At 59.6% G+C, this 24,584-nt stretch overlaps 1 protein-coding gene across 4 annotated transcripts in view; it reads left to right on the forward strand.

Annotated features, from left to right (window-relative positions):
• TNXB (tenascin XB) overlaps positions 1 to 24,584 on the forward strand; it is a 57,623-nt gene that overhangs the window by 19,867 nt on the left and 13,172 nt on the right. For 3 of the 4 annotated variants that reach the window (XM_080665789.1, XM_080665791.1, XM_080665790.1), the window contains exons 8-22: positions 1,730 to 2,098; positions 3,005 to 3,298; positions 4,806 to 5,096; positions 5,420 to 5,722; positions 7,283 to 7,615; positions 7,830 to 8,153; positions 10,243 to 10,548; positions 12,388 to 12,687; positions 13,736 to 14,023; positions 14,256 to 14,564; positions 15,076 to 15,390; positions 15,500 to 15,823; positions 16,164 to 16,487; positions 18,287 to 18,619; positions 18,960 to 19,283. In XM_080665789.1, the coding sequence (XP_080521915.1) occupies positions 1,730 to 2,098; positions 3,005 to 3,298; positions 4,806 to 5,096; positions 5,420 to 5,722; positions 7,283 to 7,615; positions 7,830 to 8,153; positions 10,243 to 10,548; positions 12,388 to 12,687; positions 13,736 to 14,023; positions 14,256 to 14,564; positions 15,076 to 15,390; positions 15,500 to 15,823; positions 16,164 to 16,487; positions 18,287 to 18,619; positions 18,960 to 19,283 (4,737 nt within the window). Of the gene's footprint in view, positions 1 to 34; positions 749 to 1,729; positions 2,099 to 3,004; positions 3,299 to 4,805; positions 5,097 to 5,419; positions 5,723 to 7,282; positions 7,616 to 7,829; positions 8,154 to 10,242; positions 10,549 to 12,387; positions 12,688 to 13,735; positions 14,024 to 14,255; positions 14,565 to 15,075; positions 15,391 to 15,499; positions 15,824 to 16,163; positions 16,488 to 18,286; positions 18,620 to 18,959; positions 19,284 to 24,584 lie in introns of all 4 variants that reach the window. The other variant, XM_080665792.1, reaches the window with a different exon arrangement.

A 24,584-nucleotide genomic window follows, 5' to 3' on the forward strand; every position in this document is an offset into this window, starting at 1 on the left:
CTTCCCCTTTTTGCCCCCACCCCCGCCCCCGCAGCACCTGGCCACTACAGTTACCCGGAGGTGCGGCCCCGGCCCGCCTCTCCCCCGCGCCCCCCGCGGCCCACTCGGCCGCCTCGGCCCACGGAGGAGGGGCAGAAGGAGCCTCGGCCAGAGCCCGGCCCGCCCCAGCCCTCCCGGCGGCCGTGGGGCAACCTGACGTCCGAGCTGAGCCGCTTCCGCGGCTCCGCGCAGGACCTGGAGCGCCACCTGCGGGCGCGCGGCTACCCGCTGCGGGCCAACCAGACCTACGCGTCCGCCGCGCGCCACATCCACGACTACCTGCAGCGGCGTAGGGCGGCCGCGGCGCCCGCCGGCCCCCCCGCACCGCCGGCCAGTCGCCCCCATCCCACCGCCAGCCCCGACGCCGGCCTCTGGAAGCGAGACTCCCACCTGGGCATCTACGGCCTCTCGCCTGAAGGCGTCGATGGGGTGGCTGGGCCGCGCCACCCCAAGCCCGAGGTGCTGGGCAGTTCCGCCGACGGCTCCCTGCTCGTGTCCCTCGATGGGCTCCGCGGCCACTTCGAGCGCGTGGTGCTGCGCTGGCAGCCGCAGCCGCCGGCAGAAGGCCCCCGCGGGGAGCTGAGTGTGCCCGGCACCGCGCGCACCGTCAGCCTGCCCCGCCTCCTGCCCGGCACCACCTACCACGTGGAGGTCCACGGGGTGCGGGCAGGGCAGACCTCCAAGTCCTACGCCTTCATCACCACCACAGGTAGTGTGGGCTGGCGGGGCCCCTGCCCAGGCTCGCCTGCCTTTGGAGTCCGCTTCCCTCAGTTCCTCCTGCTCACTGCTCAGGCTGCCACCCCCCACACCCTTCTGCCCAGGTCTAGTTGTCCCCCACAGCAAAGCACAGCCCTCCTGTGTCCCTGAAACCACCTTCACTCCCAGGGTCCTGGTAGACACCCAAGGCCAAGGAGACCCAGTCTTCGATGTCCTCAAGGCCCGGCTGCCAGGACTGCTGTTCCAGGCGACAGAAGGGGCAGTTGGTGGGCCAGGGACTGCAGGCTCACGGAGGGTGGGCAGGGCAGGAGTGAGCCAGAGGCTCCCAGCTCTGACTCATGTGGTAAGGGTGTCTGAAGACTGTGGTCAGTGGTTGCTTTTTTTCCTCAATTTGACCTTGACCTCAAAGGGACACATCAGACCTGCTAGGGTGCCTTAAGCCATCGCAGCTGTGTATGGGGAGGGAACCCATCAGCGCCCCTGGCTCCTCTCTGCTGGTCTCTCCACAGGAGCGATGTCGCTGGCGCCCATGGCTGTGGGGGAGGATGGCGGACCTTTTCTCCCCTTAGGGCCCAGATGCCGCTGAGCTGAAGCCTCACTCAGCCTGTGCTCCTCGGGCACCCTCCCTCCTCACACCACCTTCCTCCTTTCTTCCAGGCTTCTGCTGCAGCACTAATGGAAGCCACAGCCTCACCCCGTGGGGGGCTGCCATGGGAGGGGCTTGGGCATGTGGGGCTGGAGGTCACAGGAGTCTTGAGGGAGGGACGCTTTGCTCCATTCAGTTATTACCTGCAGGCCTGTCTGCTCAGGTGAGGGGGACAGGAGTGTCTGGGGACTGGCCGACCTCTGGGAGGATGAGGCGGCCTGGGAAGGTGTGTAGGCTTTTAGAGGCCAGAGGGCAGACCTGCAGGCGAGGCTTCCTTTCTGGCTCTCATACTGGACTCTCCTGTTTTTCTCGCCCTGCCCTTCCCAGGGTCCTCCCCCTCTGGCCTCTTGCGGGCCACTGATGAGCCTCCTCCCTCAGGCCCTTCAACAACTCAAGGAGCCCAGGCACCCGGCCTGCAGCAGCGCCCCCAGGAGCTGGGGGAGTTGAGAGTGCTGGGCAGAGACAAGACAGGGCGCCTCCGCGTGGCCTGGATGGCCCAGCCTGACACCTTTGCCCACTTCCAGCTGCGCCTCCGGGTGCCCAATGGGCCAGGGTTGCATGACCAACTACTGCCCGGGGATGTCCGCCAGGCACTGCTGCCCTCACCCCCTCCTGGAGCCCCCTATGAGCTGTCACTTCGTGGGGTCCCCCCTGAGGGCGAGCCCTCTGCCCCTCTCATCTACCAAGGCATTATGGGTACATTCTGGCTTCTGCTCAGTCCTGGGTCCTGAGGATGGGGGAGGGCTGGGCCGTGGGACTCCTGGTGGGTGGGGTGGAAGGGCAGGGCTGTGTCATGGTGGGAGAAAACGAGCAGAGAAAAGGAGTTGAGGGATCTGAGGCAAGAGGGATGGGTAAGGTCTGAGAACAATGGCAGCATGGCCTGGAGGGGAGTTCTCCGGGAAGAGAAAATGGGAGGGGAAAGTCATAGGGTGGGGCAGGTTCTCCCTGCAGCTTTCTTTGCCCTGAGTCCTGCTCCCATAGATCTCTCTGGTGGGAGTAGGGAGGCCTCTGATGATATGACCCTCAACCCCCTCCTCCCCTGCTCTTCCCCACAGCCCCTGCCGCCCCCTCACTGGGCAGGCTAGGATGGTGGCACTGTCCCTGTGGTCCCACCGGCCAGGTTCTCCTGGGGGTGGAGGTTCCTTGGGGCAGGGAGGTGAGTTGGGTGAGGTCTGCAGAGCCAGGGAAGGCCAGCGCCGGGGTCCCCGGCTCTCACATTCCCTGCTTATGGGACCAGGAAAGCTGATTCTCCCTGAAGCTCCAGGTCAAGCTCACCAGAGAGGGAGACAGGGAGAGAGCCATGCAGGTGGACTGAGGGGCGTTTCCAAACTCTCAGGAAGAAGCATGGGGGCCTGAAACTTCCCCATGAACCTCGGTGTGGAGAGAAACTGGGACCTCTGTGGGGGGTGGGGAGCTTGAGGGGGACATGCCCCTTCTCAGGAAGGCTGGTCACAGCGGGCTCGGGTGGGGAAGCGGAGTCTTCGAGGTAGGGCGGGAGCCGTCCAACCTGGAGTGAGTCAGTGGGCAGATGGGAGGGAAGGAGACGAGGATGAAGCCGTGGTTGAATCTGCCCACTTTGCTCTTACTTCCCTCCCCCTCTAGACAGCGACGGGGAAAAGCCCAGGAAGCCCTTGGCCCCACCGCACCTGGGTGAGCTGACAGCGACGGATGTGACCTCCAGCTCCCTGCGCCTGCACTGGACAGTTCCGGAGGGCGAGTTCGACTCCTTCGTGATCCAGTACAAAGACAGGGACCAGCCCCGGGTGGTGCCTGTGGAGGGGCCCCAGCGCTCGGCCCTCATCACCAACTTGGATGTGGGCCGCAAGTACAAATTTGTCCTGTATGGGTTTGTGGGCAAGAAGAGGCACGGCCCCCTGGTGGCTGAAGCCAAGATCTGTAAGTGAGAGCGGTCGCGCACCTCACCCTCCTGCCCTCCCCTTTGCATGTCCTCCAGGGTTCTCAGAGCTCTGGAAACTCCAGGAGGGCTTCCTGGAGGCAGGGGTCCCTGAGGGGAATCCTGAAGGGAAAACAGTCAGGCAGAGAGGCTGAGGAGGGCAGTGCAGACAGGGAGCCGTGGAGAGCAAGGCAGGGTGAGAGATTCTGTAGGAGGGCCCGTCTGTTTTCCTCGCTGGGCAGCAGGGCACCTGGGCAGCTGAGGGCACTGGTCTCATGTCTGACAGGAGCTTGGACCTTACTTGAGGGCCCTGGGGGGGCCTCTGAGGGGTTTTCAGTGGGGAGAGACACGATTCTATTTATCTTACAAGGTACACGGAGGCTCTGGGGAGGGTACCTGGAGAAGTGAGTTACATGGGAGCCGGCAAGAAATGGCAGTGGCCTGGTGGGGCGGGCAGTGAGTCTGGATGTGGGAGGTGAAGGAGAGCGAGGGGCTCAGGCGCCCAACTTTTCTGGATCAGACAGTCCCGTTCCCCGAGGCAAGGAGCAGCAGAGGCGAGGAACAGCGCAGCAGGCGCTTAGCGTCTCCTGAGCATTTGCCAAGGTCACATGTGCTCCAGAGGCTCTGGGTGTCTCGCACCCATCCTCAAGCAGCCCTGGGAGGCGAGCCCATGCTATAGACGCCGAGTGGAGGCACAGAGAGGTCACTCAAGCAGAAAGTGAGAGCCCTGCGGTTGTACTGCTGCCCTCATGGTTGTGGGCAGTGGAGGGGAGACCTGAAGAGGGGGTGTGGGGGTCATCAGTGCCAGCGCACAGGAGCAAGGGTGAGCCCGTGAGAACCCTGGGAAGGGCCAACTCTCCGGGCACCCACAGAGAAAGAAGAGCCCACAGGGTAGCCTGAGGGGTGACTTGGAAGAGGGGCAGAGCCCCAGAGAGTGGCGTCCTGGACGTCCAAATGAGGGTGTGGCCAGACATGTCAGATTCAGAGCTACAGTGTCCACAGGACTTAGCCGTTCGAGCTCAGCACTGCCCTGGGGAGAGCTGGCGGGGTGGGGGGCTCAGCACTGCCCTGGGGAGAGCTGGCGGGGGTGGGGGGCTCAGCACTGCCCTGGGGAGAGCTGGTGCGGGGGGGGGGGGTGCTCAGCACTGCCCTGGGGACCTGACCCCGCCCCCCTCCGTCCCCGGAGAAACCAGCTAGTGAATAGTAGTGAAGCTGGAAGCAGGGGGCAGCCCTGCAGCACCCCCTGGCCATGGAGACCAGCAAAGGGCTCCTGGGCCCCCTCGCCTTTGAGGCCCCTCCCCAGCTGGGGCCACACCAGTCCCGAGTTCAGAAGAAGGTGCCCTTCCTCCAGGTGGGCATAGCCCGTGGTGGGCACACAGCTGGGCAAGTGGAGTGTGGCTGGGCCTGCCCGGCAGTGAGCCTCAGCAGGCCCCCTGCGCAGTGAGCCTCCTGCACAGCCTCATACAGCCTCTCCTCTGTGTCCCCCATTCTCTGTACTCCCTCTCCCAGTGCCTCGGAGTGATCCCAGCCCAGAGGCCCCGCCCCACCTGGGAACACTGTGGGTGACAGAGCCCACCCCACACTCGCTGCGCCTCTCCTGGATGGTCCCCGAGGGCCACTTCGACTCCTTCGTGGTTCAGTACAGGGACAGGGATGGACGGCCCCAGGTGGTGCCCGTGGAAGGGCCGGAGCGCTCGGTCATTGTCTCCGCCCTGGACGCCAACCACAAGTACAGATTCACTCTGTTTGGCATTGCCAACAAGAAGCGGCACGGCCCCCTCTCAGCTGAGGGCACCACTGGTGAGTGGCAGCACCTACGCCCAGGCGACCCCTCCCAGCCCCCCTTCCACACACTTGCCCTCAGCCAGGCACCGGCTGGGCCTCCCCAAGAAGGCTGGCTCCAGGCCCTGGCCCCTCCCCAGCCGAGGGCGCCAGCCTCCCCCACCCTGCTGGGCCCGTCCAACCCTCCGCTGCTCCCCAGACCCAGGAGGTGTGTCAGACCCTGGCTTACCAGACGCACCAGGAGGTCAGCACTCCCACTAACCCAGTCTGACCCTCCAGGGGTGACGGTCGTCCACACCCCAGGCTGCCCCTTCAGCCCTGGCTGGGTCTCTAATTTACAGCCCCAGAGAGGAGAGAGGAGCGCCCCCCCGAACCCCCCGAGCAGCCGCTGCTGGGGATGCTGACAGTGACTGGCGCCACCTCAGACTCCCTGCGCCTGTCCTGGACCGTGGCCCGGGGCCGCTTCACCTCCTTCGTGATCCAGTACAAGGATGCCCAGGGGCAGCCCCAGGCAGTGCCTATCAAGGGAGAGGAGAGCGCGGTCACCATCCCCGGCCTGGAACCCGGCCGGAAGTATAAAATGACCCTCTACGGCCTTCACGGCCGGCAGCGTGTGGGGCCTGTGTCAGTGGTGGCCACCACAGGTGAGTCAGGCCTGCAGCCCCCAGCCCGCCCCACCCCTAGCCCCTGTCCTCTGAGCGGAACCAGGGATCTGTCCCAGGGCCCCTCCACACCTCCCTCCACCTTCTTTTTCTCCGCTCCAGTTCTGCCAACGCCTCTGCCTCTTCTCTCCCATGTCCTAGGGCTCCCCCTCCCCCCCGCCGCCCCCCCCCCCCCCCCCCCCGCCACCAGCCCTGCCCCCTGGCATGGCCCTGCTTCTCCACCTGCAAGAACAGCCCCCATGTGGTCCTCAGCCACTATGTTCTTGCCTCAGGGTTTGTGCTGGGTCTTCCCTTTCCGGAACCTGCTTGGGCCCTGTCTCTGAGCTTTCACTTCTGCCCACACCCTGATGCCCCTGATGCTCCTGATGCTCTGTTCAGAGCGGGCAGATCCAAGGGATGAGAGCACCGCCCTGCCTGCCCTGCCTGCCAGCAAGGGGAGGACGCCTCCCGCCCTGCCCCACTCCCTGACCCTGGCCAGCGTGGAGCGGGGGAGGGTCACGCCAGCCCCCAGCAGGTCCCGTGTGCCCAGCCTCCCCAGCCAGCGCATTTCTGTGGTTGGGAGCCCCATGGTTGGGGCATGGCTTTTGATCCCAGGTCTCCCATATGACCTATGGGACCATGTGCAGGTTACTGAGCCTGTCTGTGCCTCAGCTTTTTCATCTGTCAAATGGGGATACTAACGGTAACTGCTCACACAGTGGTCAGAACAGTGCTGGGCAACTGAGACGGAGTCTCAGGGCAGCTGCTCTGTCTCCCTGACACTCTGGCTTGCCAGTATCCCTTTCCACTCCCCGTCCCTACCTTCCCCGTCCTCACCTGGGTTACCATTCTTGCCTCCTCCCTCCTCCATCTGCTTCCCCTAAGTGGCTCCCCTGGACTGGGAGGGGGTCACGGAGGGCTGGCTGCCCTTGTCCAGTCTCCCCAGTCCATGGAGCCCCAGCAAAGACCGAAGGGCAGCTGACATGGGTAGGTGCCCTGGGGCTGAGATTCTAGACAACCAGGGAAGAGCAGGGGGTTCCCCAACCCCACCCCCAGCCCCAAATCTCTCTCCCACTTTTGCCTGAAGTCCTGCCTAGCAGCTCATTCCTGAGGGTCAAAGGGGAGGGAGGGCAGGGCCCCTGGGAGCCCTCAGCCAGGGCACGTTCCATCTCTTGCCCTGCTCCTGGGTGGGCCTGGGCAGCGCTGGGGCCGCAGGGGGTGAACAGGAGATGGCAGGTGGGAGAGGCTCACTGCCCCTTAGTGCATGAGGGCACCACTGGCGGTGACCTCGGGGACAGACCTCCGAGGGCATCTTCCCACCAGCTCCTTTCTCAGACACGAGGGACCCAGCACACTGCCCCACCAGCCCAGTTGTCCGCACTGCGGTGGGAGCTGGGGGACCTCAGCCTGTCTCAGACTCAGCCACTGGGTGGCTCACACAAGGCTACACAAACCACTAGCCTACAGCTCCAGAGGGTGTTTGCCAGATGTGCCTGATCACCACGTTTAATGTCACCAGCAAAGCAAGTTGCCTTTAAACCTGTACCCCATCTGTTTTCTCAGCCGCCCGGGAGGTAGTGGAGGAGACCCTGAGCCCCACAGAACCCAACACAGAGGCCCCACAGCCACCGGAGGAGCCCCTGCTGGGGGAGCTGACGGTGACGGGATCCTCCCCGGACTCGCTGAGCCTCTCCTGGACCGTCCCCGAGGGCCAGTTTGACCACTTTCTGGTCCAGTACAAGAACGGGGACGGGCAGCCCAAGGCGGTCCGGGTGCCGGGACACGAGGCCGGGGTCACCATCTCGGGCCTGGAGCCGGACCACAAGTACAAGATGCACCTGTATGGCTTCCACGAAGGCCAGCGCCAGGGCCCCGCCTCTGCCACCGGGGTGACAGGTGAGTGGATGGTGGGAGCCCCCGGGGGGAGCCTGTAGGAGGTCACACTCGTGATGGCTGAGTGGGTTCAGGGACCCCTCTGCTCGAGGCTGAGCCTTGGTGCCTCCCCTGGGCTCCCTGCAGTGACTGGGGCCCGGTCATGACCAGGGCTTGGGAGAAGACCGGGACATCTCCATGGAGCCTGCCTCACCCTCCCTGTGTCTGTCCTTCTCAGCTCCAGAGGAGGAGACTCCCAGCCCCACAGAACCCAGCACGGAGGCCCCAGAGCCCCCCCAGGAGCCCCTGCTGGGGGAGCTGACGGTGACGGGATCCTCCCCGGACTCGCTGAGCCTGTCCTGGACCGTCCCCCAGGGCCACTTCGACGCCTTCACCGTCCAGTACAAGGACAGGGACGGGCGGCCCCAGGTCGTGCGTGTCGGGGGTGAGGAGAGCGAGGTCACCGTGCGGGGCCTGGAGCCGGGACGCAAGTACAAGATGCACCTGTACGGCCTGCACGGGGGGCGGCGCGTGGGCCCCGTGTCCACCCTGGGCCTGACCGGTGAGTGGGGCGGGGTTCGATTTCCTCCCACCGGTGCCCAGCCTTTCTGTGGTGGTGGCTGTCCTTGCTGTGTGCCCCGTGGCCCCACCATCTTGGGGTAGACAAGGAGGAGCAGTTCATAGGGACTGACTGCACCAGCTGCACAGCCTTGGACCAGTTTTAAACATCGGTGCCTGTTTCCTCGCCTGTAAAATGAGGACCGTGCCCACCTCACAGGGTCCAGGGCACTGGCAGCAGAAAGCCTGCAGGAGGCCTGGCACATGGAGGGCATGCTGTCCGCGGCTGCCTCTGGGCTTCTGCAACATCCTCTGCCCCTGGCTGCGTCGTTGGTCAGGGTGCGTGAGGCCTGGGCCCAACCGGTGGGGCGGAGGCTCTCACCCCTGTGAGTGCCTTTGCAGCCAGGAGAAGCCTCCTGCCTGGCTGCCCGGCCACCGCGCAGGACCAGCCTGGGCACCTGCTCTCCGAGCCGCAGCACAGAGGCCGGGCCCCAGGTGGCCTCTGGGACCCTCCTGCTGACCTGCCTAGCGTGGGCCCAGCGAGGAGTGTCCTCTGGCCTCTCGTTCGCTGAAGGAACGATACACAGTTTTGAAAAACCACTTTTACTATCGGAACGAGCACAGAGTTGACAGCAGAGGAACTGAGAGGTTTGAGCGAGGCTGATGTCCACAGAGCCCACCCTCACCATGACGTGGTTGGCTTAGTTTCCAGAACCTTCCACTCCGGTTTCTTTTCTTTACTCGGCACTGAGAGTAGGGAGGGGAAAGCCAGCCTGAGTTACTGTCCTGCACATAGCAAGGTGGAGGCCGTGCCAGCCAGGAGAAAGGCGTGTAGCGAGTTAGAAACATTTCTAAACTGGAAACATGTTATGCCAAGTGCAGCCTAGGGCCTGCCATACCTAGCGGTGGGTATAATCCCACCTTCCCAGTTAAGCCAAACCACCAACAATGAGGCTTGAGGCGAGGGCCAGTCCCTTTCTCGTGGAAGGAAGTACAGAGTGCAGCGAGCAGAGCCAAGGCCCGTGAAATGAAGCGTGTCCCTGCCCTCCCCACTCAGACTCACCTCTCTTCCTGAGGCCTCGTCAGCAGCCTGTTTTTATTTTACTTTTAATATATTTTATTGATTTCAGAGAGGGAGGGAGAGATAGAACATCAATGATGAGAGAGAATCATTGATTGGCTGTCCCCTACACGTCTCTACTGGGGATCGAACCCTGACCTCCTGGTTCATTGGTTGACACTCAACCACGTATTACCTTAGCCAACGTGTGGTGACCCACTGGTGTGGGGGCACAGCCAGGGCTCCTGCTGCTGAGCTCCCATGCTAGCGGGGGAGACCGCACCCGGGCACAGGCCTGTCAGCGGTGCCATGTGACATGGCACGGGGACACAATCAAGCCCGGTAGGCAAGTGATGGGAAGGTGGTGGGAAGGGCCCGCTGAGGAAGGAGGATGAACACATGCCACCCAGGCCCTTGGAGACAGCACTTGGGGCAGAGGGAAGGTGCCCCAACATCTGTGGACTGGTGAGGAATGTTCCGGAATTGGGGGTGTGCAAGATGGACGTCCAGGCCTCGGGGTCACCGTCAGGGCGTGGCTTTGCTCTGGATGAGATGGACGCCTCTGACCACCTGCTAACAGTGGGGAGCAGTGGAGGGTGAGGGTCAGGCAGGCGATTTGGGGGATGGTCCGGTGGTCCATGAGAGCTGGCGCTGCCTGGCGAAGGCGGCGGAGTGGGTGAGCAGTGGCAGCCTCCCCAGGTAGTGTCCGCAGGACTTGCTCCTGGGCCTGGCAGGGTTGGAGGTGTGGAGGTGGGCAGGCCGAGGGGCAGCAGCTGGGGGGCTGGGCTCGGTGTGGACAGCCGAATGTGCTGAGCAAACAGTCCAGGGCAGCGGGAGCCACTGAGGCCGCTCCCCCAGGTCTCAGTGATGGCTGGCAGTCCCCCCAAAGCCCCAGGGCCTGGAAGAATGAGGGAAGGGCTCGGGGACCATCAGAGTTTGTTGTCCGACCCCCTCGCGGGCACCACGAGGACAATGGACGTGCTCACCACCCAGGGGAGGAGGGCTTTCCTAACAGCCGCCTCCCCTCCCTCAGCTCCACCACCGGGAGCCGCTCCTGCAGCCACCGAGCTGCCCCTGGGGCTGCGCCTGGGGGAGCTGACTGTGACCGGCGTGACCCCCCGCTCTGTGGGCCTTGCCTGGACAGTCCCCGAGGGCCAGTTTGACTCCTTCGTGGTCCAGTACGAGGACAGGGACGGGCAGCTCCAGGTGGTGCCTGTGGCCGCAGACCAGCATGAGGTCACCGTCTCCGGCCTGGAGCCTGCTCGTGGATACAGGATGCTCGTCTATGGGCTCCACGGCGGGCAGCGCCTGGGCCCGCTCTCCGTGGGAGCTGTGACAGGTGAGTGAGGGCCAGGCAGGCCCCAGCCATGGCTTTCCAGAGCCCCCACACCATCTCTCTCAAGTCCTGCCCCTGCCTCCCTCCACAGGCTGGACCTTGGCACGCCCCTCCCACCCCACTGTCTCCCTCCCACCTGCCCCACTTCCAGTGCAGATGCTCTCTCCCTCGCTCCCTCTCACTGTCTAGCTGTTTCCTCCACTCTCTTCACACACCCACTGTGGTTTGGACATGGCTGCCACCTCCCCTGCTACCCACTTTGTTGGCGTTAAGTGGCAGTCACCCCTTGAATCCTGTCGCAGGCGCTCAGCCCCTCTGGAAGTGGCCCTCGTGCTTGGCTCCCAGGCCCTCCTGCCCTCGTGGCTTCCTAGACTGGTTTCTACCATGTGTGTGCCAGGGTGTCTGCAATGTGTATGCAGTGTTTTAAAAACCATAAAATAGCCCTGGCCAGTTTGGCTCAGTGGATAGAGCGTCGGCCTGCAGACTGAAGGGTCCTGGGTTCAATTCAGGTCAGGGCACATGCCTGGGTTGCCAGCTCAATCCCCAGTAGGGGGTGTGCAGGAGGCAGCCGATCAATGATTCTCTCTCATCATTGATCTTTCTAACTCTCTCTCCCTCTCCCTTCCTCTCTGAAAGCAATAAGAATTTATTTTTAAAACATTGTAAAATAAGCCCTGGCCTGTGTGGCTCCGCTGGTTGGCAGCGTCCTGTGCACTGCAGGGTCGTGGGTTCGATTCCTAGTCAGGGCACATGCCCAGGCTGTGGGTTCGAGCCCTCGTCGGGTGCAAGCAGGAGGCAGCCAATTGATGTTTCTCTCTCACATCAATGTTTCTCTCTCCCTCTCCCTTCCTCTCTCTCTTGAATAAATGGAAAACATATCCTCGGGTGAGGATTAAGAAATAAATAAAAGTAAAAACTAACATAAAATGCATGGGATTACAAAGGAAAACAATAATGCCAATGTTCTTAAATGCAAATGTAAGGTTAGGAACACAGGGACTTCTTTACCCGCCCATTAGTAAGAAGGCTTAGTGGCACCTTTAGAGGTGGCTGGGCTTCTGCAGCAATTCCAAGGTGATGGGAAGACAGCTGCAGTCTCAGGTGCTGCTAGAACACCGTTGTCCACGTAAGAGATGTTCAAACCTGTTGAGAATTTTTGTGAGTTTATTTGAACCAAACAGATGACAATTGCTGGGAAGCAGAATCTCAACAAATTGAGAAAATGCCCTGGAAAATGGCACCTCTGCACCCTGCTTTATACATTAGGATCAAAGGAGAAGCGATAAGTGGGCTACACGAAACCCACTGGAGCTAGGGACAGGAGGCGGGGGAGAGCGAATGGGGGGCTGGGCTGGATAAGGTGTGAAGTGATGGGCACACTGCCTTTACTTAGGTGGTGCAGGGCAGGCAGCAGTCAGCAACGAACACGGGACCACGGCAGTGCGGCGTCCGCCTGGTGTGGGGCTGTGCTCTGAGGGGTCCAAGGGAAGCAGGGAAGTTGCTTTGTGACCGCAAAGGCGTGCTTGTCAGCTGTGTTATTCCAGATGCGAACGGACAATAGGCGGCTCAGTTAAGGGGCAGATGGTCTTGTCAGGGGAGACGCTGACCTAGGACGTGCCTGCCCACCATGCGCTCGCAGGTCAGCACGCGGCCCCATTTGTCCCCAGATGGCTGCTTCCTGTGTCCATGGGAAGGAAACGCCCGGTTCAGATAGAGACCGGTCACAATGCAGCGGGGCTGCTTCCCGCCTCAGGCCAGGCCCCTGGCCCTGGGAGCCCAGAGCCCTGGGGGGCAGTTGTCCCTCAGAGCGCTCAGCCCTGTTCTCTGTCCTCCCCCACCCAGCTCCCCTCCCGCCAGCTCCAGCCACAGAGTCCCCCCAAGAGCCGCGCCTGGGGGAGCTGACAGTGATAGACGTGACCCCGAACTCCGTGGGCCTCTCATGGACGGTTCCTGAGGGTGAATTCGACTCCTTCGTGGTCCAGTACAAGGACAGGAACGGGCAGCCCCGGGTGGTGCCTGTGGCTGCAGACCAGCGCGAGGTCACTGTCCCCGGCCTGGAGCCCCACAGGAAGTACAGGTTCCTGCTCTTTGGGATCCAGGAAGGGAAACGACGCAGCCCCGTTTCTGTGGAGGCAAAGACGGGTGAGAGGGACCCCCTGAAACTAGCCGGAGGCCCCTCTCCATGCCGCCTGGTCTCCTGTCCTGCCACCAGGCCCCCCTTTGTGCTCCTGTTTCACTGAACAAGCCCCCCACCTGCCCAGGCCCCTGAGAGCCAGGCCGGACTTCCCGTCTTCTCACAACCCTACTCCTGTGAAGGGGGAGGCCCCTAACCCCCTCCAGGATGTGGGGCCTGGGGCAGGTGCTGGGAGGGGGAGAAAGGAGCAGAGCCCCCCGCCTCCCTGGCCCGGGGTCCTCAGTCCTGTGGTCTTGCCATCTCCCCTCCGACTCTCACCCGAGTTCTCACCCTGCTGGCTCAGGCCCATCGGGTCCCCTATCTGCCCCCAGGGACCTCTTTCTTCCCATCCGCTCGGAGCCTTGGAGACGGAACCCCCGAGCCCAGGGCTGGCGGCCTGGCTGCCTCTTTGCCCCAGGGGCTCTCTGTTGCCAGAAAACTCCAGCAGCAGCAATGCGCCCACGTCCTGGCTGTCTGGCAGGCAGCACGCCAGCTCCTCCCAGGCCTCAGGGTGGCTTCCTGCTCCCACACCAGATCGTTCCCCTGTCTGAGCTCCCCCTCTTCCTCCCGACCCTCACTCAAGGCAGCCCCTCCACCAGGGCCTGGCGGATCACCTCCACCCTCACGCCCCCTGCCCCGCTGTCAGGGATGCTGGGCCCCTTTGGTGTCCCCAGAGGCCAGTCAAATCAGCAAGAGCAGGCCCCTTGGTAACATGAGAGAAACGCACGCCTGCCGGCTGCCCCCTGCAGGCGGGAGCCAGTCTGATTTGGCAGGAAGAGCCGGCAGCACAGGAGTGAGATGGGCAGCAGCCCGGGACCTCGCCCCGAGCTGCCTCAGGACAGAGGCCCCTCCTGGCACAAGTGCACAGAGGCGCCGGCAGCGGGGTGGTGTGGGGAGGGCGGTGGGAAGATGAGGGGAGCACTGCTCATCTGGGCGGTTCTGGGTTTTCCAACTCCAGTGAGAGGCCGTGAAGGAGTCACTCTGGAAAATAAACACAGAACCGTTCCTCTCTGCCAGCTGCCCACGGGGACGCCAGCCCGCAGGCCCCGCCCCGCCTCGGGGAGCTGTGGGTGACAGAGCCCAGCCCGGACTCACTGCGCCTCTCCTGGACGGTCCCCGAGGGCCACTTTGACTCCTTCGTGGTCCAGTTCAAGGACAGGGACGGGCCCCGGATGGTGCCTGTGGGGGGCCGCGAGCGCTCGGTCACCATCACCCCCCTGGACAGCGGCAGCACATACAGGTTTCTCCTCTATGGCCTCCTGGGCAAGAGACGCCATGGCCCCCTCAGCGCTGATGGCACCACAGGTGAGACCACTGCGTCTGCCCTGGCGGTGGGAAGGTGTCTGGCTCCCTGCAGGCCGCTGCCATCCCCCTGTGACCTGGTCTCAGCCGCTGGGGCTGGATCCAGTCCCGCCTTCTCCTGGCCTCAGCCCATGGCACCCGCCCTTTGCGACTCAGCCCTGGCAGAGCTGGTCTCCCTGCCTCTAGATCCTGCCCTTGGAGGTCGCCCAGTCTTCCCTCTGTATCTCCCTCTCAGAGGCACAGAGCACTGAGAACGGTGCCGGAACAAAGCGTCCCCCCAAACCCCGTCTGGGGGCGGAGCTGCAGGTGACCAGCGTGACACCGGACTCCGTGGGCCTCGCATGGACCGTCCCCGAGGGCCAGTTTGATTCCTTCGTGGTCCAGTACAAGGACAGGGAGGGGCGGCCCCAGGTGCTGCCTGTGGAGGGTGGCCTTAGGGAGGCCAGGGTCTGGGGCCTGGACGCCGCCCGCAGGTACAAGCTGCTGCTCTACGGGCTGCACCAGGGCAGGCGCGTGGGGCCCCTCTCGGCCCTCGCAGTGACAGGTGAGTGCGGTGGCTGAGGCACAGACCATCCCGCCTTCCTCCAGTTTCTCCCGCCTCTCCCCGCCTCGCCATTTGTGAACTTTCTAGATCCCTTTTTTGGGGAAAGAGATCTGCTATATGGAGATAAATTTACATACAGTAAAGTTCTCCCACTTAAAGGGAATGAATCAATATGTTTGGGCAAATGTATGAGTCATGAAAGCATTACCACAACTGAGCTGTAACATGTCTCTGAACCCAAAGTCTGCTGCGCCCCTGGCAGGCAGCGCCGCCAGCCCAGCCGCAGGCCACGGCTGCTGCTGCAGATGCCTTTTGGAGATTTAATCTGCAGAACCCCCACACAGGCTTTTGTGTGTCGCGTCTTGCATTTAGCATCATGCGTTGGAAGTGCCTCGCCGCGTAGCAATAGTTGGCCCTCCTGGACACCGCTTACCTTCCCCCCTGCCCTCCCCTTGGAGACCTGGGGTGGCGACAGACCCATCACCCGCCTCTACCTGTCTCTCTGAACCAGCCCCCAGGGAGGACATCGGAGCTGAGGCCACAGCCCCAAGCCCTCCAGAGGCAGAGCCCCAGCTTGGAGAGCTGACCGTGGCAGAGGCCACCCCGCACACCCTGCACCTGTCCTGGACGGTCACAGAGGGGCAACTGGACTCTTTCGAGGTCCAGTACACGGACCAGGATGAGCAACTCCAAGTTGTCAGTTTAGGGGGTGACCAGAAGGACATCACCCTCTCGGGCCTGGAAGCCAACCACAGATACCGGGTGAATGTGTACGCTTTCCGTGGCCCACAGCGCCTGGGGCCCATCCAGGTCGAGGCCCTGACAGGTAAGCGAGAGGAGCTGCCACCCTGCGTCCTGCACACAACAGAGCCCCGAGGAGAGCAGGGGCCCGGGACGCCTCTCTCAGGGGCTTCTACCTCCTGGTCTCTGTTCAGCCCCAAGGGAAGAGGAGGAGGAACCTTCAGAACCGCCCACCACAACCCCCGAGCCTCCCATGAAGCCTCGTCTGGGGGCGCTGACGGTGACGGGGTCCTCCCCGGACTCGCTGAGCCTCTCCTGGACCGTCCCCCAGGGCCAGTTTGACCACTTCCTGGTCCAGTACAAGAACGGGGACGGGCAGCCCAAGGCGGTCCGGGTGCCGGGACACGAGGACGGGGTCACCATCTCGGGCCTGGAGCCGGACCACAAGTACAAGATGCACCTGTATGGCTTCCACGAAGGCCAGCGCCAGGGCCCCGCCTCTGCCACCGGGGTGACAGGTGAGTGGATGGTGGGAGCCCCCGGGGGGAGCCTGTAGGAGGTCACACTCATGATGGCTGAGTGGGTGCAGGGGCCCCTCTGCTCGAGGCTGAGCCGTGGTGCGCTTGGTGCCTCCCCTGGGCTCCCTGAGGACCAGCGGGGCCCCTGGGTAGAGAAGGGCCCCTGGGCTGTGTGGGGGCTGCCGGACCACAGCGGACCCCAAGGCTCTGGGCATGTCAGCGAGGCTGCCCAGGACGGGCTCCCTGCAGTGACTGGCGCCCGGTCATGACCAGGGCTTGGGAGAAGACCGGGACATCTCCATGGAGCCTGCCTCACCCTCCCTGTGTCTGTCCTTCTCAGCTGCAGAGGAGGAGACCCCCAGCCCCACAGAACCCAGCACGGAGGCCCCAGAGCCCCCCCAGGAGCCCCTGCTGGGGGAGCTGACGGTGACGGGATCCTCCCCGGACTCGCTGAGCCTGTCCTGGACCGTCCCCCAGGGCCACTTCGACGCCTTCACCGTCCAGTACAGGGACAGGGACGGGCGGCCCCAGGTGGTGCGTGTCGGGGGTGAGGAGAGCGAGGTCACCGTGCAGGGCCTGGAACCGGGGCGCAAGTACAAGATGCACCTGTACGGCCTGCATGGGGGGCAGCGCGTGGGCCCCGCATCCACCATGGGCCTGACCGGTGAGTGAGATGGGGGCAGGGCGGGGAGGAGGGCCCTCCCTTTGTTACCATCTTTGTGGAAATACCAGTGCCCGCAGGCCCCCCCACCAAGGCTCCACCGCTGGCCTGGGGTCTTGGTGGAGGGCGGTGCTTGCGGCAGGTGGGCTGGGGCTGGAGAGTAGCTTCCCCAACAGGGGCCTGGCTGCTGATGCTGCTGGTCTCCACCCGCTCTGGCCGCACCTCACAGCCAAGGGATCGGACACTTTCTGAGAACTTGTGGGAGGAAGTCCTACCCATATCCCTGGTCCTTCCTGCCCGCTCAGCCTCGCTGGCGACTGGAGGCCCTGACAGGCTTGGAGGTGCTCAGAGAGCAGCCTCTTGCCACAGTGCCCCAACCTCATGGTTCAGACATCACCAGACTTAGCACTGCAGTGGGTCAGCCAACATGGGGAGCCCTGAGCCTAGCCACGGTAGTTCACGGGTTGACCTTGAAGTTGGCAGAGAGACAAGGTCTTATCCTAATGGGGCTCCCGGTCGTGGGAAGACAGGCTGTGAACCGACAGAACAGGCAAAGGCCGGGGGGGGGGGCGGGGGGAGGATGACAGGAAGCCCTGGGGCAGGCCAGGCCCGGGCTGCGAGGCCTAGGCAGCCTGTCCACGCACCCCTAGGACAGCTGAGGCTGCGGTCTGGCGGGCGTTTGCACGGTGACAGTACGATAGGACAAAGAGTGTGTCACATCCACGGTGGCACAGCTGGTGCAAAGGCTGGGAACTGGGAGCACGGGGGCACCGAGAGGGTTTGGGTGAAATGCTCTGAGTGGGGGACAGTCCTGAGAAGGGGTGCAGAGGTAGGCAGCTCAGGCAGCCAGGCTCCTCCAGGCACACAGAGGGTTGTGCAGCTTTAAGTAAGACCAACTCCATCACTGTGTTTCCGGTCCCATTCTGGACCCTGCGCAGAGGGATGGGAGGGAGGCGGGGACAGAGGGAGGGAAGGGGGAGCACAGGTGAGAGGTGGGGGTGGCCCAGGCCAGGAAGTTGGGGCTGCAGGTGTGTGGGGTGGGGAGATGGGAGAGAAGTTCAGAGAGAGTGAGGTCCAGGGGCAGCTGAGGTCTGAGGAGGGAGCAGGGCCAGGGAGACTACAGGTTTCTGGTCGGGTCTGAGCTGTTTGAGAGCAAAGTCCTGAGCCAAAGGGAGTGAGATGCCACCCAGACCCAGTGGAGGGAGCCCAGGGCACAGGGACCACAGGGCCTGTGTTCAGAGGAGAGCAGAGCCTGTGCTGAGGGGAGTCTTAGGGGTGCTGCTGGGTGTGGGGGAGGCAGGTGCTGGAGGGGGGGCTCCAGGGGTGCTGATCGGGTGGGGGAGGCGGGTGCTGGAGGAGGGTCCCAGGGGTGCTGCTGGGGTGGGGGAGGCTGGTGCTGGAGGTGGGGGGCTCCCAGGTGTGCTGGTGGGGTGGGAGAAGCGGGTGCTGGAGGGGGAGATCGCAGGGATGATGGTGGGTGGTAGGGGAGTCGGGTGCTGGAGGAGGGGATCACAGGGGTGATGGCGGGGGGGAGGCGGGTGCTGGAGGAGGGGCCACAGGGGTGCTGGTGGGGTGGGGGAGGCGGGTGCTGGAGGAGGGGGTCACAGGGGTGCTGGTGGGGTCGGGGAGTTGAGAGAGGAAGGCTGACTGTGAGGGGTTGAAGGAGACATTAAAGGGACCAGAAAGAATTGGAATTAGAGCCACTGAGGACAGCAGATTCTGTTCCTTACTATCTTATTTTTGCAATGGGCCCTCCGCTGAGGGCTGAGGAGACCTCACCTGTCCCCCATGTCTCCGTCCAGCTCGTCTAGCTCCCGTCTACGAAGCTGTGACCACCGAAGTCCCGACCACCACGACCCCTGAGCCTCCCGTCAAGCCTCGCCTGGGGGCGCTGACGGTGACAGGGTCCTCCCCGGACTCACTGAGCCTCTCCTGGACCGTCCCCGAGGGCCAGTTTGACCACTTCCTGGTCCAGTACAAGAACGGGGACGGGCAGCCCAAGGCGGTCCGGGTGCCGGGACACGAGGACGGGGTCACCATCTCGGGCCTGGAGCCGGACCACAAGTACAAGATGCACCTGTATGGCTTCCACGAAGGCCAGCGCCAGGGCCCCGCCTCTGCCACCGGGGTGACAGGTGAGTGGATGGTGGGAGCCCCCGGGGGGAGCCTGTAGGAGGTCACACTCATGATGGCTGAGTGGGTGCAGGGGCCCCTCTGCTCGAGGCTGAGCCGTGGTGCGCTTGGTGCCTCCCCTGGGCTCCCTGAGGACCAGCGGGGCCCCTGGGCAGAGAAGGGCCCCTGGGCTGTGTGGGGGCTGCCGGACCACAGCGGACCCCGAGGCTCTGGGCATGTCAGCGAGGCTGCCCAGGACGGGCTCCCTGCAGTGACTGGCGCCTGGTCATGACCAGGGCTTGGGAGAAGACCGGGACATCTCCATGGAGCCTGCCTCACCCTCCCTGTGTCTGTCCTTCTCAGCTGCAGAGGAGGAGACCCCCAGCCCCACAGAACCCAGCACGGAGGCCCCAGAGCCCCCCCAGGAGCCCCTGCTGGGGGAGCTGACGGTGACGGGATCCTCCCCGGACTCGCTGAGCCTGTCCTGGACCGTCCCCCAGGGCCACTTCGACGCCTTCACCGTCCAGTACAAGGACAGGGACGGGCGGCCCCAGGTGGTGCGTGTCGGGGGTGAGGAGAGCGAGGTCACCGTGCAGGGCCTGGAACCGGGGCGCAAGTACAAGATGCACCTGTATGGCCTGCACGGGGGGCAGCGCGTGGGCCCTGCGTCCACCCTGGGCCTGACCGGTGAGTGGCGACTGAAGGGCCCCAGGGTTGGGCTTAAAAAAGGTCTCAGTAGTGGGGTCAGAGTCTCTTCCAGTTCCGACCATAACCTCTCGACCTCTGACCTACACCCCGTCCACTGGGCAGCTCAGGACAGGTGTGGTCCAGGGGCAGGAAGCAGGTCTCAGGGCAGGGCCCAGCCACCTGAGAGGCCCTTGAGTACTGAGGCTTCAAGTGAACACCGCCATGGCTGTGTGGCTCTCCGCTGGGCCTGGAGCTCTGGAAACAGCTCTTTGGGGGCGGCTGGGATATAGGTCTTGAAATATGAATGCAATCAACAAGCATTTATATATACAATTTCAAACAAGCAGGAAGAGTCGGATAATGAAGGCCCAGGGTCATCACCTGCTTCCACCATATATCAGCTCCTGCCAGAAGGCTCGTCATAGAATGCCTCTTTATTAACCACTTTATTGACATAATTCACGTACCAGAAAAGTCATATGTTTCAGTACACAACTTGTGGATCTGTAGTGTGTTTCCTGTGTGCATGCTTCACTGCTGTCTTATTGTATAACTTTCCACCACCCCAAGAAAAAGCCTCCTCTCCACCGCTTCGATGCCAGGCCAGGCCGCCTAGTCTGTGTTCTGTGTCTGAACTGGCTGAACACCACACCAGTGGAAGCATGCAGTACATGTTCCATGCTGGCTTCTTCACTGAGCACATGTTTGAGGTCCACCCATGTTGTAGCATCAAGCAGTACTTTATTCCTTTGTACAGCCAAGTAGTATTCCTTATAGGATAGACCACTGCTGTATTTTTACACTCATCCCAGACACTGCACTTCCTCTCCATATTTACAGTCCTCTCTTTAAGAAGGCTGTTTAATAATGACCATATGATAAGGATTGTACCTTAAAAATGAACAGTCATTCCTTAGTGTCCTCAAGTATCAGTCACTGCTACAGTTGCCTGGTTGTATCATATTTGTTGTTTTCCAAATTTGTTGCTGAAATTTGTTCTAAATAAAGAAGGTAGGTAGGCGGTTTTTAAATGGCGGTGGAGTAAGTGGATGTTGCATAGACATGCTCCCAGGACCAAACTGGAATTACAACTGAAATACAGAAAAACCTCCAGAATAATTCATGGAAGATTCCCTGGAGAGAACCCTGATAATAGAGGACAGAAAGTGGAGACCGCATGGAGACTGGTAGGAGGGGCATAGGCACGAAAGGGCTGGCTGGGCTCCCACCGACAGCAACTGAAGTCCTGGAGAGATATCTCAGCTGTGGGGCTGCCACTGAGAACTCTGGGGTCAAATCCCCAAGCTGGGCCCCCCAGCAAAGAGCACCAGAACTGAGAAGGGTACCCATATAATATCTGGCTGGGAAAACCACCAGGGCTGCTGTCTGCCAGGGAGAGATGGCTGGAAATTCAAGCACCCTCTTAAAGGGCCAATGCACAAAATTCCCTGTGGAGCCACTCACCTTGTGCTCCGGCAGAGGGAGGGCAGAGTGAACTGGAACTGTGTGAGCAGAAGCCAGGGTTGGGGCTCAGGGCTTAGAGTTCAGAAGGCAGACACCCTGGTTTCCTGTGCTGAATCATTCCCTCACTATGCGGAGGTAATCTTTCTCATGCAGACATTTGCTATACAGGCAGCCTTATCTGTGGGGAAGACAGTTGACCCACCCTATTGGAAAACCCATTAAGAGACTGAGAATAACAATTAGCCTCCAGGCAGAAGCAATTGCGCCATCCTCTTGAAAAAAACTCTTGCCACACCTGTGGACAATTGCCTGAGGGCAATTCAAGACCAAATCCTATCAGTCTGTAGACAGAGGCCGTCTCTGGAGGCTTTGAGTCTTTGCCTAAGATAATTAGTCAGAAACATCTTGACACCATCCTGCACTAGAGATTGAGAGATGTACACATCTACCTAATACATAGTCACAAATCCAAACATGTAGCCAAAATGAAGAGACAAAGAACCCCCAAATGAAAGAACAAGAGAAGTCTCCAGAGAAGAGAGACATGCAATGGAGATAAGAAATGTATCTGATATAAAGTTCAGAATAATGATGGTAAAGATGCTCAAAAGCATGAGGAAAGATATAGTAACTATGAAAACACAAAGAATGACATAGCACAAATAAAGAACACATTGGAAGGAATACACAGCAGGTTAGGGGAAGCTGAGAATCGAATCAGAGAATTAGAAGATAGGGTTGTTAAAAAATCACTAAATCAGAGAACCAAAAAGAAGAAACAATCAAAAAACAGGAGGACAGCTTAAGGGAACTGTGGGGCAACATGAAACATAACAATATTTGAAGAGTGGGTATGCCAGAAGAGGCAGAAAGGGAGAACATGTCTGAAGAAATAATGACAGAAAACTTTCCTAACCTGGTAAAGGAAAAAGTCACACAAGTTCAGGAGGCACAGAGAGTCCCAAGTAAGAAGAACTCAAAAAGGTCCACGCCCAGACACATCATAATTAAAATGCCAAAAATTAAAGACAAAGAGAGAATCTTAAAGGCAGCAAGAGAAAAGTAAACTGTTACCTACAAAGGAGTTTCCATAAGGCTGATACCTGATTTCTCATCAGAAACTCTACAGGCCAGAAGGGAATGGCATGGAGTACTCAAGGTAATAGAAAGCAAGGATCTGAGACCAAGATTACTCTATCCAGCAAGGCTATCATTCAAAATAGACAGACAAATACAGAGCTTCTCAGACAAAAAATGGCTAAAGGTGTTCATCACCACCAAGCCAGCATTACAAGAAATGCTAAAAGGACTACTGTAATGAGAAGAAGAAATAGAGAATGCTAGGCATACAAAAGTAGAATGGCATAAATAAGCACCTATCAATAATAATCTTAAATGTAAATGGTTTAAATGTGCCCATCAAAACATGACCCAACTATATGCTGTCTACAAGAGACTCACCTCAGAACAAAAGACACACACAGGATGAGAATGAAGGGATGGAAAAATTTTTCCATGCAAATGGAAATGAAAAAAGTTGGGGTAGCAATACTCATATCTGACAAAAATAGACTTCAAAATGAAGACCATCACAAGGGACAACAAAGGTCACTACATAATACTAAAGGGATTGATACAACAAAAGGATATAATCCTGGTAAACATATATGCACCAAATATAGGAGCACTGAAATATACAAAAAAAGAACTTCTAGAGGACTTTAAGGGAGAGATGGATAACAATTCAAAAATAGTAGGGGAACTTTAACACCCCACTGACTTCACTGGATAGATCTTTCAGACAAAAAATCAAGAAGGAAACAGTGACTCTAAAGGACACAATGGATCTGATGGATTTAATAGACATTTATAGATCAACCAGAGGCCCGGTGCACAAAATTCATGCACCGGGGGGGAGGGGGTTCCTCTCAGCCCAGCCTTCACCCTCTCCAATCCAGGACCCCTTGGGGGATGTCCGACTGCCAGTTTAGGCCCGATCGGGATTGGGCCTAAACCGGCAGTTGGACATCCTTCTCACAATCCTGGACCACTGGCTCCTAATAACTCGCCTGCCTGCCTGCCTGATCACCCCTAACTGCCCCCCCTGCCAGCCTGGTTGCCCCTAACTGCCCCCTGCTGCTGGCCAGGTCACCCACAACTGTCCCCCCACCAGCCTAGTACCCCTCACTGCCCCCCCCTGCCAGCCTAATTGCCCCCAACTGCCCCCCCTGCTGGCCTGGTTGCCCCCAACTGCACTGCCCCCGCAGGCCTGGTCGCCTCCAACTGCCCCCCACCCCTGCCAGCCTGGTTGCCCCTCACAGCCCCCTGCCAGCCTGGTCACCCCATGCAGCCTGCTGTTCAGTCATTTGGTCGTTCCTCACTAACCCCCTGCTGGCCTGGTTGCCCCACACAGCCTGCTGTTCAGTCATTTGGTCATCCCTCACTAACCCTGCTGCCGGCCTGGTTGTAGACAGCCATCTTGTGAGGGCATGAGGGTCAATTTGCATATTACCTCTTTATTATATAGGATTCGCCCCAAAGCTGCAGAATATACATTTTTCTGTACATTTTTCATATACAAGTGCACATGGGTCATTCACAAAGATAGATCACATGTTATGATACAAAGCAAGTCTCTACAAGTTCAAGATGACTGAAAGCATATCAAGCATCTTCTCAGATCACAGTGGAATGAAATTAGACATTAACTACAGTAAAAATCAAAAACACTCAAACACATGGAGGCTAAATAGCATGTTATTAAGCAATGAATGGGCTACCAACAAGTTCAAGAAAAATCAAAAAATTCCTGGAAATAAATGAAAATGAACACACAACAACTTGAGATCTCTGGGACACACCAAAAGCGGTTCTGAGAGGGAAATTCATAGCACTACAGGATTGCCTCAAAAAATTTTAACAATAAACTATTTAACCCTACAACTTAAAGAACTAGAAAGAGAACAAGAAAAGCCCAGAGTAAGTAGAAGGAAGGAAATAATAAAGATTAGAGCAGAAATAAATGACATCGAGACCAAAAAAATAAAAAATAAAAAAAATACCAAAAAAAAATCAATGACACCAAGAGCTGGTTCTTTGAAAGGATAAACAACTTTGATGAATCATTAGCCAGACTCATCAAGAAACAAAGAGAGCCCTAGGTGGTTTTGCTCAGTGGATAGAGCATTGGCCTGTGGACTGAAGGGTCCCAGGTTCGATTCCAGTCAAGGGCACATGCCTGGGCTTGATCCCCCACTGGGGGGGGGTGGGGGGGAGGAGTGTGCAGGAGGCAGCCGATCAATGACTCTTTTTCATCATTGATGTTTCTACCTCTCTCTTCCTCTCTGAAATCAATAAAAAATATTTAAAAAAAAAGAAACAAAGAGAGAGGACCCAAATAAAATCAGAAATGAAAGTGGCGAAATGACCACTGACACCACATAAATACAAAGGATTGTAAGAAAATACTATGAACAACTATATGCCAACAAGCTGGACAATATGGATGAAATGGACAGATTCCTAGAAAAATACAGTCTTCCAACATTGAATCAGAAAGAATCAGAAAACCTGAATAGGCAAATAACAACTAAGGAAATAGAAGCAGTAATTTAAAAACTCCCAGCAAACAAAAGCCCAGGTCTGGATGGCTTCACAGGGGAGTTTTACCAAACCTTCAAAGAACAACTAACACTATATTCCTCAAACTATTCAAAAAAATCCAAGAGGAAGGAATACTTCCAAAATCTTTTTATGAGGCCAGCATTATCCTAATTCCAAAACCAGATAAAGACACTACAAAGAAAGAGAATTACGGGCCAATATCCCTGATGAACA

This window comes from Plecotus auritus, assembly GCF_963455305.1.
Source record: "Plecotus auritus genome assembly, chromosome: 4".
Classification (NCBI taxonomy): Eukaryota; Metazoa; Chordata; class Mammalia; order Chiroptera; family Vespertilionidae; genus Plecotus; species Plecotus auritus.